This window comes from Balaenoptera acutorostrata, chromosome 14 (genome assembly GCF_949987535.1).
Source record: "Balaenoptera acutorostrata chromosome 14, mBalAcu1.1, whole genome shotgun sequence".
Lineage (NCBI taxonomy): Eukaryota > Metazoa > Chordata > Mammalia > Artiodactyla > Balaenopteridae > Balaenoptera > Balaenoptera acutorostrata.
Genome location: NC_080077.1, coordinates 75,194,559 through 75,212,841, shown reverse-complemented (window position 1 = coordinate 75,212,841; position 18,283 = coordinate 75,194,559). Strand labels below are relative to the sequence as shown.

General features: G+C 37.5%; 1 protein-coding gene across 10 annotated transcripts in view; it reads left to right on the top strand.

Annotated features, from left to right (window-relative positions):
* DOP1A (DOP1 leucine zipper like protein A) overlaps window positions 1-18,283 on the top strand; it is a 114,172-nt gene that overhangs the window by 93,810 nt on the left and 2,079 nt on the right. For 5 of the 10 annotated variants that reach the window (XM_057527571.1, XM_057527572.1, XM_057527573.1 and 2 more), the window contains 14 exons: window positions 1,321-1,376; window positions 2,532-2,636; window positions 6,938-7,004; window positions 7,158-7,302; window positions 7,479-7,558; window positions 8,409-8,518; window positions 8,778-8,927; window positions 9,068-9,129; window positions 10,628-10,780; window positions 11,907-12,043; window positions 12,911-12,966; window positions 13,885-14,049; window positions 16,947-17,076; window positions 17,895-17,948. In XM_057527571.1, the coding sequence (XP_057383554.1) occupies window positions 1,321-1,376; window positions 2,532-2,636; window positions 6,938-7,004; window positions 7,158-7,302; window positions 7,479-7,558; window positions 8,409-8,518; window positions 8,778-8,927; window positions 9,068-9,129; window positions 10,628-10,780; window positions 11,907-12,043; window positions 12,911-12,966; window positions 13,885-14,049; window positions 16,947-17,076; window positions 17,895-17,948 (1,470 nt within the window). Of the gene's footprint in view, window positions 1-1,320; window positions 1,377-2,531; window positions 2,637-6,937; window positions 7,005-7,157; window positions 7,303-7,478; window positions 7,559-8,408; window positions 8,519-8,777; window positions 8,928-9,067; window positions 9,130-10,627; window positions 10,781-11,906; window positions 12,044-12,910; window positions 12,967-13,884; window positions 14,050-16,946; window positions 17,077-17,894; window positions 17,949-18,283 lie in introns of those variants that run through there. The other 5 variants (XM_057527575.1, XM_057527576.1, XM_057527574.1 and 2 more) reach the window with 2 other exon arrangements.

The following is an 18,283-nucleotide window of genomic DNA, read 5'->3' as shown; positions in this document are numbered from 1 at the left end:
CAATGAGCATTTTGGTACATGACTCTTTTTGAATTACGGTTTTCTCAGGGTATATGCCCAAGTAGTGGGATTGCTGGGTTGTATGGTAGTTCTATTTTTAGTTTTTTAAGGAACCTCCACACTGTTCTCCATAGTGGCTGTATCAATTTACATTCCCACCAACAGTGCAAGAGGGTTCTCTTTTCTCCACACCCTCTCCAGCATTTATTGTTTGTAGATTTTTTGATGATAGCCATTCTGACCGGTGTGAGATGATATCTCATTGTAGTTTTGATTTGCATTTCTCTAATGATTAATGATGTTGAGCATTCTTTCATGTGTTTGTTGGCAATCTGTATATCTTCTTTGGAGAAATGTCTATTTAGGTCTTCTGCCCATTTTTGGATTGGGTTGTTTGTTTTTTTGATATTGAGCTGCATGAGTTGCTTGTATGTTTTGGAGACTAATCCTCATATTAACTTTTTAACAATTTCCTTACTGTTCTGAAATCACCTCTGGGGCATTTGTGATAGGATTTTAAATTTGCATGTGAAAGCTCAATTCAGCTTAATATTTTGAGCATCTACTTGTGCCCGAGATATTGGGCTAAGTGTGAAGGATATGAAAACAAATAAGAGCAAAGTCTACACCTCTCAACTGCTGTGCCCCCTGCTCTCAATATACTAAATTCTGAACTTTTCTTTATATGGTAAAAGGGGAAGTTTTCAAGGGAATAGTTCATACTAAAAAGTAACGAATTGGTAAATTTCAGTGGACATCAGTATTATTTTCTTGCCAATTACTGATTTTTACGGACAGGTGTGTTCTTTTTATTATATGTTACACTCAGCACTACCTTTAGTTAAAGATTACATTTTAGGCTGTTAGGAGTTAGTTCAAATTTGGGACAACTACACTAATTTAACAGAAACGTGTGGGGTAAAATAGATTTAAATTCCCATTTCATAAAAAATTTCAACCTAATTCTGATAGCCCCAGCCAAGCATAGGCTGATTAAAATAAAAATAGTGTTGATGCTTACAGAGTGAATGGATCATTAAAAGTAATGACTGGGGTATCAACTTCGGATATGGGGTGGGGGGGGGGACTGAGAATAGTTTGATTTCTTCTGTCCATTTTCAACTTTTAAAATAGCTTTTGTTTTGTGTTTTCCCTACTACATGGAAGAGAGCTGCGTGGTTTTTATGACAACCTAGTGTTTGATTTTGTTTGCTTTTCATTTTTTAATTTAAAATTGGCAGTAAAATACAGAGTAGTTGCAACTATGAAAAGGAAAGGCAGCATTTTTCTTCACTATAAACTGATTTCTTTTGTTTATAGAAACATCTTTCTCTGGAAGTCTGCATGCTTCAGTTTTTCTATGCTTATATTCAAAGGTAAGATAACTGATGTAGATCCCTCCTCATTTCATTTAGCAATGTATAAAGGTTAGGATATATAGGAGAAAAGCACCTGAATTCTTTCAAGAACTTGCTTATTTTTTTCCTTCTAAAACTGAAAGAACTAATAGTAGAAACAGAAAAACGTTGTTTAAGGATATACTAATAAAGGTCATTGGTCTCTTAATGACCCAGTCATGCAAATCCTACGAACATAAACACCTAAGTGTATTAAAGATACATTGGACATTAAAACACTGAATTGTAAGAAAATCATTTAAATATGAATGAAAAGCTACATCCTACTCTTGAAACCATGCCTACTGCCACTAAATCCATTATTTTGATATAGGCGAACACATGGTAATCTAATCTGTTTTTAATGTTAGGAATGATGATATAAAAATATCTTCTTTTTGTGGTATTCCAGTTTTGCATTTAACTGACAACTGAACAGAAGTTAGTTGATTTGAGTTTTGATAAACTTCTTATTTAAGAACCTGAATCTTAATCCTCCCTTATAGGGTAGTTTCCATTTTAATCATCAAGCTTGGCAACAGTTTGTGATCTATGATTAACATTTATAAAGTTAGGTTAAACTGGTTGTGATTTAGAGCAAGGACTGCCTAAAAGCTGAATTTAGATACGTAGAGAGGAGTTAGGGTTAAGGTCAGCCAGAAACAGAGGTAATAATCTTAATTTCTCTAGAGATGATTGATATTCAGGATAGATTGACGGCTCTCCCTTAGATGAGATAGAAACTCATAGGTGAAGGAAAAAGAGCCAATATAAGAGAGATGTGGAGAGAATAGGATTGAGTAGGTAACTATGATGGCAGTAAATAAACTGAGATTTATTGCAGTTGTATTTTACTTTTGAGAGTCCATGTGATTAAAAATTGGTATTTCTATACAGCAGAATTTCTAGACTAATAATTTACACTGGATATTTTCAGTGTGCTTGGTTTTCTTTTTATATATAATATTAGTAGAAAATATAAAGCTTTTAGAAATGTTCTATCACAGTCTATACAAATTCAGGAAATGTTTCAGAGAAAGTAGTAGGAAAATATGGTAAAGACTGGGGAAATATAGGGAAAATTAAGGTTGATGTTGGCTTTCTCTATATATAGATGCTATGTTTATCTTGCAGAATTCCAGTGCCCAATTTAGTGGATAGCTGGGCATCATTGTTGATACTTCTGAAAGACTCCATACAATTGAGCCTTCCAGCGCCAGGGCAGTTTCTTATACTTGGGTAAGCAATTTCACTTAAAAATATGATTTCAAATAAAAGAATAATGTTCATTGTCTGATTGCTGAATAACATGTTTTGGGTGACTGTGTGACCTCTACCTTCTCATAGGATTCTCAAGGTACAGAACTAGATGTATAATATGAGGCCAGTAAAAAAAAAAGCGGGGGAGGGAACATTGTGTGTTTATACACATGGAAAATGTAAATGTGCTAACATAAAGCTGTTGCAACCGTAGTCACTTAGGAGAAAGTGTGGGATTGAAAGGGGTAAGGGTGAGTAGGATGGCTGAAGGGGAACTTCCTAGAGGAGGGTCATTTGAGTTCAGGGCCCTAAACATAAAAAGATTTGGAAGAGTCATTTTCTCTCTGTCATGTTGTTTCCTGATCTATGTTAATAATGTGTGTGATTATTTGATAAATTCCAGTCACCCTTAACTGCATGCACCATGATGTCCTAGGCAATGTCTGTCTTTTGTTCTCCATTATTCTTGGTTCATAACATGTCCCTAAGAAGTATTTGCTCAGTGAATGGAGGTGGTAGGAGCAGAAAGCCTTTGTGAAGCAGGAAGGGGAGGGGTACACTGGGCAAGGTACCTTGTCTGGTTTGGCTATGAAGTAGGGCACAGCAGTGGAATGGTGGGTGGATGAAAAGGGAGACGGGAGCTAGAAGGGGGAAGGATTTTGCATTTTCATTAAGAAGTTTGGTCTTGGGCAGGGGTGGGAGTGATGGCAGGTTTTGAGGAGGGTCATGACTGGCAAGTTAACAGTAGAATGGATCAGAGGGAAAAGACGGACTAGGAATTGTTTCTAGTGGGAGGTAGCAAGTTTGTGTGCTGTGGATGGTGGGATTGAAACAACAGGACAAAAAAAGAAGGAAAGGGGGCCAGCAAAGGAGATAGAAAAGCAAACATTGAAGCATCAGAAAATTAGAAGAAAAACAGGTATATTCAATGTTCTAGAAGCAAAGAGAATTTAAGAGGGCATGGCTAACCCCTTCAGAGAGATTAAGGAAGATGATATAAGAGGCTGTATTTATTGATGATTTGGAGAGCATTGGTGATTTAGGAGAGAGGAGTTTGGTGAGACGATAAGCACAGCAAGGGTTAGAGTGAGAAAGTAAGTGTGGATTATTCTTTGAATGTGTGATCATGAGAAGAAAAAGAACTGACAAGGTAGCAGGAGGAAATGTGATTTGAAAGTCATCATTAATGGTAAGGAAGACCTGAGGATGTTGAGTAGTGAACAGCAAAGACTGTTCCTGGATTCAGATCCCATCTCCTTTACTTCTTTGCTGTATGGCCTTGGGCAGGTTATTAACCTCTCCATCTGTAAAATGGGGACGATAATAGTGCCCCCCTCATAAAGTTGTTACGAGGATTAAATGAGTTAATATTTGTCAAATTCCTAGAATAGTGCCTGGCCTATGATAAGTGTTATATAAGAGGAGAGTGCTAGACAGAAGATTGTAGAGAGAGTGGGGCTCCTTGATAGCACCAGATTCCGGAGACAGCTGGGAGGGGATGGAGACCAGGGAATGGCAGGTGTAAGAGTGAGAAAGAAGGCTGCATTTTTTAAATTAATTAATTAATTTATTTGGTTGTGTCAGGTCTTAGCTGCAGCAGGCAGGCTCCTTAGTTGCAGCATGCATGTGGGATCTAGTTCCCTGACCAGGGATCAAACCCGGGCCCCCTGCCTTGGGAGCGCGGAGTCTTAACCACTGCGCCACCAGGGAAGTCCTGCTGCCTTTTCTCTAAGACTTTGCTACTCAGAGGTTGATCCTTCAACCAGCAGCACTGGAGTCACCTGGGAGCTTGTTAGAAATGTAGAGTCTCAACCTCCACCCCAGACCACCAGAATCAGAATCTGCATTTTAACAAGTCTCAAGTGATTTGAGTGCACCCTATAGTTTGAAAAGGACTGCTTAAGATAGAAGAGGGGAAGGAAAGGGAATACACTTTTCTCCAACCTGGGTTACCTTACCTCACACAGTCAACATGTTATCATGCTGAATGGATGTAAATTCAACCAAGTGCAAAGAACTTTGACCTCCTGTTCAACCTCTGTAGCTCTGATGGTAATTTTATTTTTGGCTGCGTTGGGTCTTCGTTGCTGTGCGCGGGCTTTCTCTAGTTGAGGTGAGCGGGGGCTACTCTGCGTCGCGGTGCGCAGGCTTCTCATTGCAGTGGCTTCTTTTGTTGTGGAGCACGGGCTCTAGGCACGCGGGCTTCAGTAGTTGTGGCTCGTGGGCTCTAGAGCGCAGGCTCAGTAGCTGTGGCTCACGGGCTTAGTTGCTAGTTGCTCTGCAGCATGTGGGATCTTCCCAGACCAGGGCTCGAACCTGTGTCCCCTGCATTGGCAGGTGGATTCTTAACCACTGCACCACCAGGAAGCCCTCTGATGGTGATTTTAAATGGGTAGTTGTCGGAATCTATATACACAGACTTAGCTTCTCTGTTGTCCTTAAGGGAACTGGTGATTCTGGTTTGGCAGCCAGTGGTCTAGAAAATTTTGAAGTGGAGGGGAGGGAAAGTGAGGCCTCTTTAGTAAAATGGCCTCAAGTGTTCTGGTAAATGTAGGAGTGTAGTCTTCCACCAGGAAGCAGAGAAGGGGTGGAGAGACAGTGATGAGAGCTGGAGGAGACCAGATCAGCCTGTAGAAGCTGAGTAACACTGGGAGCCCAGCCCGGCCACAGCGAGCTAGCAATCCTGCTCAAGAACCTCAGGGGTCATGATGATCCCTAGACCCTCGTGCTGTCTATTTTCTAAACCAAAAAGCTGAAGGAGTTTTAGCCATTGAAGGTGTAATGAAAAGAGCAGTGGACTCAATGTCTGCGATTCCTGGATCAAAGATTAAGATAACTAGTGTGTATGATAATTTTTAGTGATGACAGATAATGGTAAACACTGGAACTCAAACAACGTTCTCGTAAAGATTTCTGATTCTTATCTTCTGATCTCTAGTTCTAACCCTCATCTCTGGCACCCTGGGTACATCAGTAAACTTCTCCAACACTATTTTCCCGTCTGTCAAGAATAACAGTACCTGCCTTACCTACCTCTGAATTGTTCTAAGGCTCAAAGAGGGAATATGGACAGTTCTTTGAATCATCACCAAATATCCTGCTGGCTGATTTCATTAAAAATTAAGGCCATCTATTATGACTTGTAGCTTCTCCCCCACAAGATTTTACTGTTTCCTCACCTGTTTTTTTCTTCCTTTCTTGTTTCTCAGATAATGGAGGATCCTACCTCCTTCTCAATGTGTGTATCTTCTGAGTGTTTAAATTAAAAGTTGGACATTTTCAGTTATACTAGAAAATTCCCTTTTTAAATTTCTGGTGGCTTATTTTTTTCCCCCAACCATTCCACTGATCCTCTAAAAATTCCTAATTATAAAATAGAAATTGATATGATTGCTCTTCAATATCACTTTTCATACTAGTTTGGAAATAATTATGCATATAATTTATCTTAATGAAAGCAAGTCAAGGTAAATATTGAGTGGAATTTTAGCAAACAATGGAAATGGATTTTTTTCCATTCATGAAGTATTTTTAATCTTTTATACCTGTCTATCTGTACACACACACACACACACACACACACACACACAAGAAACCATTTTTATATTACAGTTTAAGATTGGTGGGATTTGGGGTATTTTTAAAATTTTTTGTTGATGTATAAAACACATACAGAAAACATACAGATTATAAGTATACAACTCCACAAGTTATTATGAAGTGAACATACCAACTGTTCAACCACAAACCTAAATTAAGAAATAAGACATCATATGTCCCCTCAGGTCCCCTCCCAATTACTGTCCTTTCCCTTTGCCCCAAGATAACCGCTGTTCTGACTTCTAACAACACAGATAAATTGTCTTGTTTTGAATAATAATTATATATATTTTATTTTGTGTCTACTTCTTTCACACAACATATGTTTATAAAATTTATCCACGTAATTTCATGTAGCTATAATTTATTCCTTTGCATTGCTGTTTAGTGTTTCATTGTATGAACATGCCACAATTTATCTCTTCTGTTGCTGGACATTTGGGTTCTTTCCTGTTTTGGATTTTACAGATAATGCTGTTATAAACATCCTTGTACAGGTCTTTCATGCATATGTTTATGCATTTCACCTGAGTCATAGGATATCCATATATACTTACTTTCATTACACATATAAAATAGAAATTCAGGCCACAAAACCACTTGCTCACTGTGAAAAATTAGATTGCATCACTTTCTTTACACTGATATTTCCTGTTTGTTTTTTTCTTTGGTCCTTTTAGGGTTTTGAATGAGTTTATTATGAAAAACCCTAGTTTGGAAAATAAAAAAGACCAAAGAGACCTCCAGGTAAGTCATTCTGAATTGAGAGCTGTTGCCCAAACTCTGTGTTTCTCAGTACCTCAGGTCTAAAATGGGGAAGTCAGATAAGATCATCTGTGAAGTTTTGTGTGTGTGCCTGTGTACATACATAGATATCATGGGTTATCCTTGTTTCTTCAGGATGTGACGCATAAAATAGTGGATGCGATCGGTGCAATCGCTGGTTCTTCTTTGGAACAGACAACATGGCTGCGGCGAAATCTTGAAGTTAAACCTTCTCCCAAAATAATGGTAGATGGAACCAATTTGGAATCTGATGTTGAAGGTATTGATCTCAGACATTTAAGTTTATATTGGTAGGCATCTATTCACTGAGAATTTATTGCAGTCAGCACTGTAGGTACAGTCAAATCGTCTCTTTTCTTGTGTTTAGCAGGTAGCTTTTTTCAGTGGGAAAAAAAACTAACCATATCTTTACCTGTCTTTTCTCTTGCTTATTAGATATGTTATCACCTGCAATGGAAACCTCAAACATAACTCCTTCTGTATATAGTGTCCATGCATTGACATTACTCTCTGAGGTAAACAAACATCACGGGTTTTTTCACATCAACTTTCAAGTAAACAGTTTCACAATTAAATATTAGCAAGTAATTCTTACAGAGAAGATTTTAATTTGAAAAACTGTTTTGTACTTCAAGAAATCACTATATAAAATAAAGTTTTGACTTTGTATTCAGATTAGTAGTTTGTTAAATATTAGTGATAATAACTTTAGATATTGCTCCCCACCATGCACTGTTTTTTAAAAGTGTACTTTTTAAAAATGGTAAGTGCTTTTGTATCACAGTATGGTAGGGAAGGGTGGAGGTGGTATAATGATGCTTGCCACTACAAAGTATTTACAGTTTACCAAACATTTTTATATACATCCTCTGACATGCTCTTTTTTATACCCTGTTATCAGGTCATTTTTGTTTCCCCTTTACAGATGTGGGTACTGAGCCTCACAGAGATTAGAACAGTATGACTAAGACCAAATTGACAGAGTTGCAGCTCAATTCATGTGGTTGGATTTTTCCCAAGCCACCTCGTAACCCAGTCAGGGAAAGAGAATACTGAGTTTCTAGTCTTAAATTTGCTGTTTACTCACTGTCACATTGGAAGGTTCTTAACCTCTCTTTTTCTCTTCTTCCCTGTCTTGGTTAGAAATAGTAAAATTTGCCCATATTTATATCCTATAGTTATAATGGAAAAAAACGCAAATTGTGGCAGAAACCATTCATGTAAAAATGGCTTAGGGAGATTTGATTTCAGGTTTTTCTAATTTTAAGGTATTCTAGGTTTTCTTACAGACTGAAAACCACCTCTAAGTGCTGTCAGTTTCAGCTCTCAGATTATACATTCCATTTCATTTCTTACTTTTTTTAGGTTTTGGCTCATCTTTTGGATATGGTTTTCTACAGTGATGAAAAAGAACGGGTTATTCCTTTACTTGTAAATATTATGCATTATGTTGTGCCCTACCTCCGAAATCACAGGTACTATTATAATTTAACTAGATGTGTTAGTTAACTCATACTCTGTTAAAAATAAATTATGTTCCTTTATTGCCATTTTTGGAATTACCACAAAATGACTTTATTTTTACCTTGAATTATAGTGATAAGAAAAATTATTTCTCTTATAGTGCTTTCTATTTCCCATCAGTGCTTTAGGTAAATGTGAACACTTAGGTATAACATAATATGATGATTAAAGTTATACCATACAGGTTAAAGTGGTCTTCCTTCCTCCTAGTGCACATAACGCCCCTAGTTATCGAGCCTGTGTCCAGCTGCTTAGCAGCCTTAGTGGGTATCAGTACACACGGAGAGCTTGGAAAAAAGAAGCCTTTGACCTCTTTATGGATCCCACCTTCTTTCAGATGGATGCCTCTTGTGTTAATCAGTAAGTCATCTTGCTTCTATTCAACATGATAATGCACCTCACAAAGTCTGTTGAAAACTACCATCTGCAAAGTAGAACACTTTTTTAATAATAATAACAACAAAATCTTATTTACATATCATAATCCTTGTCTCTTTCAGTTGGAGAGCAATTATGGACAATCTGATGACACATGATAAGACGACATTTAGAGATTTGATGAGTGAGTATTGTGGGGTGACAACCTAAGCAGTGTCTTTCCTATACAGGATCCATTCGTATTTACTTTGCTCTTTTCTAGAAACTGTTGAATTAGCTCTTTGTCAAGTTATACTTAGTACCCGATAGGAACATAATGTTAAAACTTAAAAAGGACAACATAGTTGATAAATAATAAGTAAAACTATTTGGCCATGTCAAATTTGTCTCCAAACTGTTTCCTCAGCACATAACGTAGAACATGGCACTCAGTAAGTAATCATTGAACGAATGAAGGACTGACAGGTAGGGAGGCCGAGAAAGGCAGGCAATAGGAACAAACCTAGCAAACAACTCCCTCTAAATCCTGGGGCTCTGGGGACTTCCCTGGCGGTCCAGTGGTTAAGATTCCGAGCTTCCGCTGCAGGGGGCACGAGTTCAATCCCTGGTCGGGGAACTAAGATCCCACATGCTGCATGGCTCAGCCAAAAAAGAGTCCTGGGGCTGTGTTTATCTTCTCGGAAGGAAGAAAGAGAGGGGCCAGGAAGGCCAGAATCGCTCCCCACCCCACTTCTTCTCCATCTTACTGGCTTATATATTAGGCTTCCTCATAGTATCTAATCTGGAAAAAAAAGGTTTTCTTGGTTTTTTTAAAGTTTGAAAGTTATTAAACTAATGACCTTAAATAGCAGTGAAGTTGGATGAATCTGTAGAATTTCTTGTTAGTTCTTAACCCAAGCTGCAGTTTCCCCCTCCGGAAAAGGGACAGCGTATTCTCTCTAGTCTTCACAGGTTTGTTTTAAGGTTCAGATTCATCTATTTAACAGTTATTTATTAAAAGACCAAAATGGGCCACACATTATGCTCACCTTAATCCAATAGATAAGATTATTTGACAGTAGGTAAGAAGTTGTGAAGGAAATAGGGTGATATGATAGATTTTAAATAACAGCTCAAGAGCTCATATTTGATGTGAAACTAAAGAAACCAACCATGAGAAGGCCTAGGGACAGAGTATTCCGGGAATAAGGGACAAAAATAATAAAGGTCTCAGGGTAGGAACAAGCTCGGTGAATTCAAGGAAGAGCAAGCAAGACAGTGTGCCTGCAGAAGAGGGAATGGGGGTGAGTACAAGACGTGAGGAAGGAGAGCTAGGTAGGATAGGCCTGGCCAGGCCAGAAATTTTTAAAGCAATGAGAAGGATTTTGGCAGATGGCCTAAAATAATAAAGGGTTTTATAAAATGGCATTGTTAGTGATTTTACCTTCTGAAACCTACAGTTCTAAATTTTTTTCTCTCTCCACATTGCAATTCCCACCCCTTGGTCTTTGGCTTGTATATGCTATATCTGTTTGCCAGTCCTTCTGCCTCGGAGAGGAGCCCCAGGTCCTCTACCCTCAGGTCCTCTCTCCCGGATGTCATAGGGTCTAGACATTCTTAAAAACAAAAAGCAGAATCATCTTTTTTCAAATCGCCTGATGACTATATCACAGCCTCTCTCACTTGTTTTTTTTTGCTTCCAGCTCGTGTAGCTGTGGCTCAAAGCAGTTCACTTAATCTCTTTGCAAACCGTGATGTGGAGCTAGAGCAGAGAGCCATGCTTCTGAAAAGATTAGCATTTGCTATTTTTAGCAGTGAAATTGACCAGTATCAGAAATATCTTCCAGATATACAAGGTAAATAGTGGAAAACTATTTTCTCTATTTTCCAAATATTTTGGTTCCTTAGAAATTACCTTCCATAAGTTGTAAGTTGGGGTGAAATATACGAAGTGTTGGTACATGGAGAATGTTGTTGAATTCGAAATTTGTTCTATTGAAACGACAAAAATTATCATCACCACTATGTAAAAGAAATCAAACACTGAGTTTATAGGACTTGCCTAAACATGGTCTCCATTTTATTGTTTGGGTCAAATTTCCTAGGAATTCATGTTTGAGAATGAGGTGTAAGACTGTTTTACTGCAGACAGGCATATTAGTGGGTTTTTTTGTTGTGGATGAGAGGTTATACACCTTTAAAGGAGGGGTCTGAAATAGAGGCGTAGCCTCTATTTTAGCTAGAAGGAGGTGGAGATCTAGAGTTTGGGGCCAGGGTAGGGGGTTGTGTAAGGTTTTTGATAACCTTCATCAAATGGGTTTGGTGGCTCTCTGTGTCCTGAAGGGTATCAGGGCAGTCATCGCCCTGTGCCACCAAATGGCTCCATGATGGGAGTGAACTTGCCCCAGGCAGTATTGTTTGCTGCTGAGTCAGCGTGCTTGTACAGCAGCCAGCCTCAGCAGGCTGTGCGGGGACGGGGTTGGGGATGACAGTTGTCATCTCTTTACTGAGATTATTTCTCTCTCTCAGAAGATAAGTGACTCCTCCTTTTCTAACCCTTTATACCTAATGTCCAGTGTGCAACATGCACACTATTGTCCTGTGATTTTTTTTTTTAAAGTCGACTAGATCGGTGCTACTCAAAGTGTGGTCCATGGACCAGTATCAGTCTGTTATTCCATCCATGATAAGTTCAGAAATGTAGAGTAAGCATTTTAAGCCTTTATAGCAGTGTGATAGAATCTGTTGAATCTAGCAATAAGAACATGGCATTGTATTTTATTTATCTTTTTTTAATTTGATTTTTTTCTAGTAATTCATTTTTATTATATTTTATGAAAGTATCGATCTGCAACAGACTGGAAATTATTTAAAAAGTTGATCATCATAGATAGTTTGAGAAGTACTGAACTAGATTATATAGAAAAGTTTATATGAAAATGATTCTATTTTGATATTGAAAATATACTGTATTTCTTTCAGAGAGATTGGTTGAGAGTCTCCGTTTGCCCCAGGTGCCAACTCTTCACTCTCAAGTGTTCCTGTTCTTCAGAGTGTTACTTTTAAGAATGTCTCCACAACATCTTACCTCACTCTGGCCTACCATGATCACAGAACTTGTGAGTTAATTTTAATTCAATTAGGTAATAAATCTAAATTATAAAACAATGTGACAAGCATCAACATGCTTACTGGATAAAAACTAATCTTGGAAGAGAACTGAAGTCTAGTTAAGCCTGTTACTGAAAATAGTAAACAAGTCAGATTCTGTCTCCATACAGCTTAAACTTTGAAATATGCAACATTAGCAATTATTAGCTCCTTGCGAATCATGACCTCTTCTGATCTGGTTTAGTTCATTCTCAACTACACCAAAGTTTTAACTTTGTCATGGCTGCCAGGCCTGGTTCCTGCCTTTTGCAGCACCTTGAGAGTGATTAGAGATGGTTTAGCTAGATTTAGGTGGCCTGACATAGGGCATGTGTCACTCTTGAAGTGCAGCACTTACCCAGGTAAGCTGCTTCAGAGAGACTCTGACAAGATTTTGTAAACCCCCAAACAATAAAACCTTCCTGAGTCCCACTACACCAGTCCATTCCCCTCCCAAACCATACCCTGTCGCCCTCATCTGAACAACGTGGGGAGCCGGGGAAAGAGATGAGAAAGGAAAGGGACAGGAATCTGTAACTCCGAAAACCCAGCATTATAACTTCCCCACAAAGAAATTGGCTTTAATATTTTTCCTTTTTTAATAACTGTATCTCTGTTCCATATCACCAAATAAGACCATGCTTTCATCTCATCTCTGCCAAATTAGTAGCAAGGCTCTGTGCTGAATTTTCAGTTTTACTTTTAGAAACTAAGTATAATTTAAAGATCCTAAAGTTGTATCATAAAATCTGTATTTGGATTAATGAAAATATAGCCTAAAGATAACTTGAAAGAAGGATTATATAAACATTTGACACTTTTTCCATGGTCTTCAGGTACAGGTATTTTTACTGATGGAGCAGGAACTCACTGCTGATGAAGACATTTCACGGTAATATGTAATTCATTTTGATTTAGTCTTGTCAGTGTGTAGTATCCTAAAATCATCCAGAATGTTACTTTACAACTAGGAGGGTATAGACACTATTTTATCTGAACACTTTATGTATTTAGTCCATTATTACCCAATTGATCATATTTGGATATAATACAGTTTCATGTATTCCTTAGGTATTTTAGACTGAATTAAACTATCAACATGTGTCTTTGGCCTCTAGACACAAATTTAGTTTAAAGCAAAGCAATACTGTTTCAGCTATGTGAGCAGTATTGGTTTTAGTAGGTCAGATCTTTTTCCTGAAACATTCAGCAAAACCTATTATGGCAGGTAACCTCTAACTAAGGTATACAAATGTCCATATCTTCCAGGATGATCTCAATTTAATGTACTAAAATTTGGAGTTTTTTTTAGCAGAAGCAGTTTATTAATATGTGACTAAATATAATTTATTTTTATTTAGGAATTTTTGTACAAATAAGTTTATAAATTAAGTTCCTTTAACACTGTGTGTCTTGAATATATTTTACTCTTCTTTAATCCTAGGTTTATAAAAGAGAGTCCCCTATACTAATAACTGTGTTGATGATTATAGAAAGTTTCCCTCCCACCATCCTTGCAGAAGGACACTGAGTAGTAGGGAGGCCTCTTGGTTTTACAGCTTGTATTTTTATACTTCTCGAGTATAACAAGTTATTCTCTACTATTTTTACATTCTTAAAATTTAAAGAAGAAAAATTAATTTTTGATTTGAGAACAGTAATATTAACTTAGTCATGAACTTGCTTAGCAATTTACTGGTACATTTATCAGAATGATTATGAAAAATATTAGCTGGCATTTTGAGATTTTCCAGGAATTACCTGTTAGTAAGTGGGTCCAACTGCTGACAGCACCGTCTCCTGCTTATAGGACTTCAGGCCCCTCTGTGGCTGGTCTGGAGACGACCTACACAGGAGGTAATGGCTTTTCTACTTCATATAACAGCCAGCGGTGGTTAAACCTCTATCTTTCTGCTTGCAAATTCTTGGATTTGGCTCTGGCATTGCCCTCCGAAAATCTTCCTCAGTTTCAGATGTAAGTAAAAGTCAGGATATTAAATGGATACTTTTGAAATGCATTTGCTTTGGTTGGTGACATCTAAGATAAAGTTTTTGTGTAAGTTGAAGTATTCATAATTTTTATTAAAATGTAATTGTTTTGGCAGGAGGATGGTAGGGCAACAGTTGTTGGAAGGTATCGAAAATGGTCGTTGTGGGTATATTAAGACTGACAGACCATTCAGTCAACAAGTTGAGTAGGCAGCACACGTGAGGCAGGGGGATACATGGCTTAAGAGCTTCAAGTCCAGTGTAGGAGACACGCCGTTAAACACACCATGGGTGTTCTGAGAGCAGCCGTGCAGGATGCTGTGAGGCCACACAGCGGAGACCCCTCCGGGCTCTAGGGGTCAGAGCAGGCCTGGGGGGAGTTTTACACTGAGGAGGTGGGGTGATGGTTGGGGGAGGCGGGGGTGAAGACCTAGAGGTTGGATGGCCCTGGTGTGTCTGCAGTGTTGAAAGGTCAGTATTGCTGGAGCAGCATGTTGAGATATGAGGCTGGAAAGGGCCCGAGTTACATAAGGACTTAGAAGCTATATTCAAGAACTTGGACTTTAACTAAGGACAGTGGGAAGCTGCTGAAGCATGAATTTTAAGGAATGAAGTGATGTTATCAGTCTTGTATTTCAGAAATTTTACTTTGGCTGTGCAGCTTGGAGAAAGGATGGGAGGTGGGCAAGACTGGAAACTAGGAGGCTCTTCTTTCAGATGATAGTGAATTGAACTAGAAATGGCAGAGGGGAATAGGGAGAAAATTAATGTAAGTTAAATGCCTTGTTCATAAGTGCTCAAAAGTATTTACTTATGATTTTTCATATTTAAATTTTTAAAATAATAGGCAAACTATATAAGATTGCTTTATCACTATGTAGCTAATTTGAGAATTTATCCACATGATCAAATATGTATTTATATAATATATAAAATTGTGTTATATTCTTCTTCTGGAATGGAATATTAATAGGATAAAGAGTAAGATACCAGAATCTTTTTTCTATATTTGGATATACTTAAATCTCTAAAAATTTGTTGCACAAGCTTACTTTTCATTAAATTTAATGGTAAGAACGAGAAATTTTTTTACATTAATTCCAGTTCCTTTAATAATTTTTTTTTTTTCCATTTGAAAACCATATATATCCACTTCTTAATGAATTTCAGTGGTTGGGTGTCTGTTAAACTGATGTTACTCCTGAAGAAGTTCAGAAAATAATACTAAGCAGAACTGTAGGAAAGTGGCCAAAATTAACTAGGATGCTTATGTTCACAGAGGTAACAGAAACTGTAGTCTTCATGCTCTAGGAAGACTATTATGCTCACAGCAGTGACCTTTCAGCTTCTGTGATGAGAACCAAAATGAGTTTGTCCTCTTTACTTGTCAAGATATAGTTATAGAAAAGAGATAAAAATGCTGTAATATCAACTACAGTTTTTTTTCTTTTAACTACTGTCTTTTTTCAAAAAATCTGTAAGGTAATAAAAGATAACATGGAGAATTTAATAATCTTGAAAGGGTAATATCTTTCTAAGCATGATATTTTTTCAAAAGTTTAAAATATTTCATAATTTAGTTACATACAATTTTTAGTCTCTGTGTGACTAAACAATACCATAAAGATTAAAAGGCAGCATTGAGTTGGGAAAAGATATTTACAATGTATATGACCAAGTCTAACTTGCTTAATATGTAAAAATGGATAACACAATAGAAAAATGGGCCAATGACAGGGTTAACAAATAGTTCAGAGAAAAGGAATGGCTTGTAAAACACAGGAAAAGGTGCTTAGTCATACTCATAAGAGAAATTCCAATTAAAGTTACTAATAACTATCAGAATGGTAAAGATCTAAAAGTACTTCCTTTTACCCTTAACAATAGACACATTCTTACTCTTGTTGGAAGAGTACATTGATATTGTCTGATTTTTCTCCAAAGAGGTTTATATTTACCAAAATTCAAAATATTCTCTTTAGGCCAGTAATTCTGCTGTATCCAAGGATTTCCCCAATCACTGTCCTCTCAGAAATGCATAAAAGGCAGCAGTTATACAAGCGTATCCATTACGGCACTATTTCTAATAGCAAGAAATTGGACAATCTAGGAGACTGGTTGAATCAGTACCTTCCAACACTGGAGTACTATGTAACTGTTAAAAAGGATGCTGTTTTGTATGATCTTATCTCCAAGATGTGTAATTAAAATAAGCAGCAATCATTTTATTTATTAAAAGAGGAGGGGATTGCTTGTGTGGCTATGTGCTCTTTTATGCATAAACTCTGGATGGATATATACGAAACTGGCAATATTGGTGGAGCCTGTGGTGGGAAGGAGACTGCCTTTCTTTGGTATGCCCTTTTATACTGTTTGAATTTTTTCCATAGATATTAATTTTACTTACTAAAGACAAAATTTAAAATAAAAATACAAGAGAAGTATGAAAGAAGTCCTACTTAAATCTTTCTTAAATCCTTTCAGTTCTTTGCCCCCTTAGTGTGTAGTTAGGGAACATCTGGCCAAGTATATGTTGGAGATTTTTATCTATATAGTAATGAATGAGCACGGAAACATTTGTCAAGTTACTTGTGTTGTGCTCATGAAAAAAATGGTGTTGAGTACTTTCCAAATTTCATTTGTTCATTACAAATGTCCATGTACTCATTTCAACTCTATGAGGTAGTTAATAGTGTCTTTATTTACTGATAAAGGCTCAGGTTAAGAAACATGCCCAAGGTGACAGGGCTACAAGTGGCACAGCTGGTGTGTGAATCTGTATAAGTGGTGGGGTCATGATGTGTCTACTGGATTTACATAGCCTTGTCTTAAGACGGCACAGCGTGCATCTTACCGATATTGGTATCATTCTTCTATACGTAGGTACCGATGGGCCTTTATTCCAGAAGCTTCAGATGATTCCGGTTTGGAAGTGAGAAGGCAGGGCATGCATCAACGAGAATTTAAACCTTATGTAGTACGACTTGCAAAACTTCTTCGGAAAAGGGCGAAGGTATTGCGTTCTTTTTTAAATTTGTTTTTGTTAAGTGTAAGAAGATAAAATTTGTAAAATATACTTATATCGTATCTATGTGCATCTTCCAGTGTGTATCAGGCTAATTAATTACAGATCTTTACCCAAGAAAATAGTAGTGAGTTTCTTACGTTCATCAGTAGGCCTTTGTTACAAACCTTTTGTCATCTTTTCCTTGCATTCAGAAAATTTCAAAAATAAATTGTACAATTTGGGGACGATCTGGGTTGTTTTGCGAGCCCTAGTTTGTAGTATGTGCTTTGAGTGCTCAGAAATTTTCCAGTCTTCTGGGGTCCCCTATTCAGGCAGCAGCTCCTAAACCACATTCCACACACTACAGAGATGGAATGGAGGACAGTGATTTAAAAGGAGGTTGTCCTTGAAGGACATGCGGAACTTGATTTAAAATCAAGTTGTTTCTTTAGGGACTAATAAGTAAAAGAAGAGATGAAAGATGGAAGTTGAGTCCAGAGTTTAGGAGAGCACTTGGGTACTTTCACGTTGATATTGCAGGGTCGGAGAAAATAATCATGACAACAAATCCAGAAGCAATGTGATTACAGGCACATGTACTTTGTCATCCCTGCATTACATTAGTAATGAGAGTTTTTATAAAACTCCTCCCTTATCTAAGGGATAAACATGACAGTCTTTTTGCACAACACTTGTCCCACAGAATAAAAAATGTTTCGATTGGAAAGCATTTTCCCATCCAAAACACCTTAAACAAGGTCTTCATGGCCAAGCCCACTTTTCACTGGAGCAAAGGCTATGAGTTCTCCTCTTTCCTTCCACAGGACAAGGAGGAGGACTTTAAGACAGTGATTTTGGAGGAGATGGCCAAGCATCAGGTGAGGGTGGCTTTTTGATGCTTGTGGTATGGCAGCAAAAGTTGCCACCTCTGGACCAAATCTTGAGACACAAACCCAGGTGTGGATTTCAACAGGACAAGAGAGGTAAACAGGAAGGAAGTCTTTCTTCAAGTGTAGACTGTTGCAGTGAAAGGAGGAATAGTTCATACGGAAACATGTTTGACTTGTTAATTTTATTATTGAAGAGGTGGTGTAGTTCTGATTAAGAAAAGCAGAAACACTAAAACCAGTGCACTGTTCTTGGTCAAGAGCTTAGCAAAAAAAAGTCCTCTTAAAGGTACATCTTGACAAGAATATAAACAAAAGGTTACATC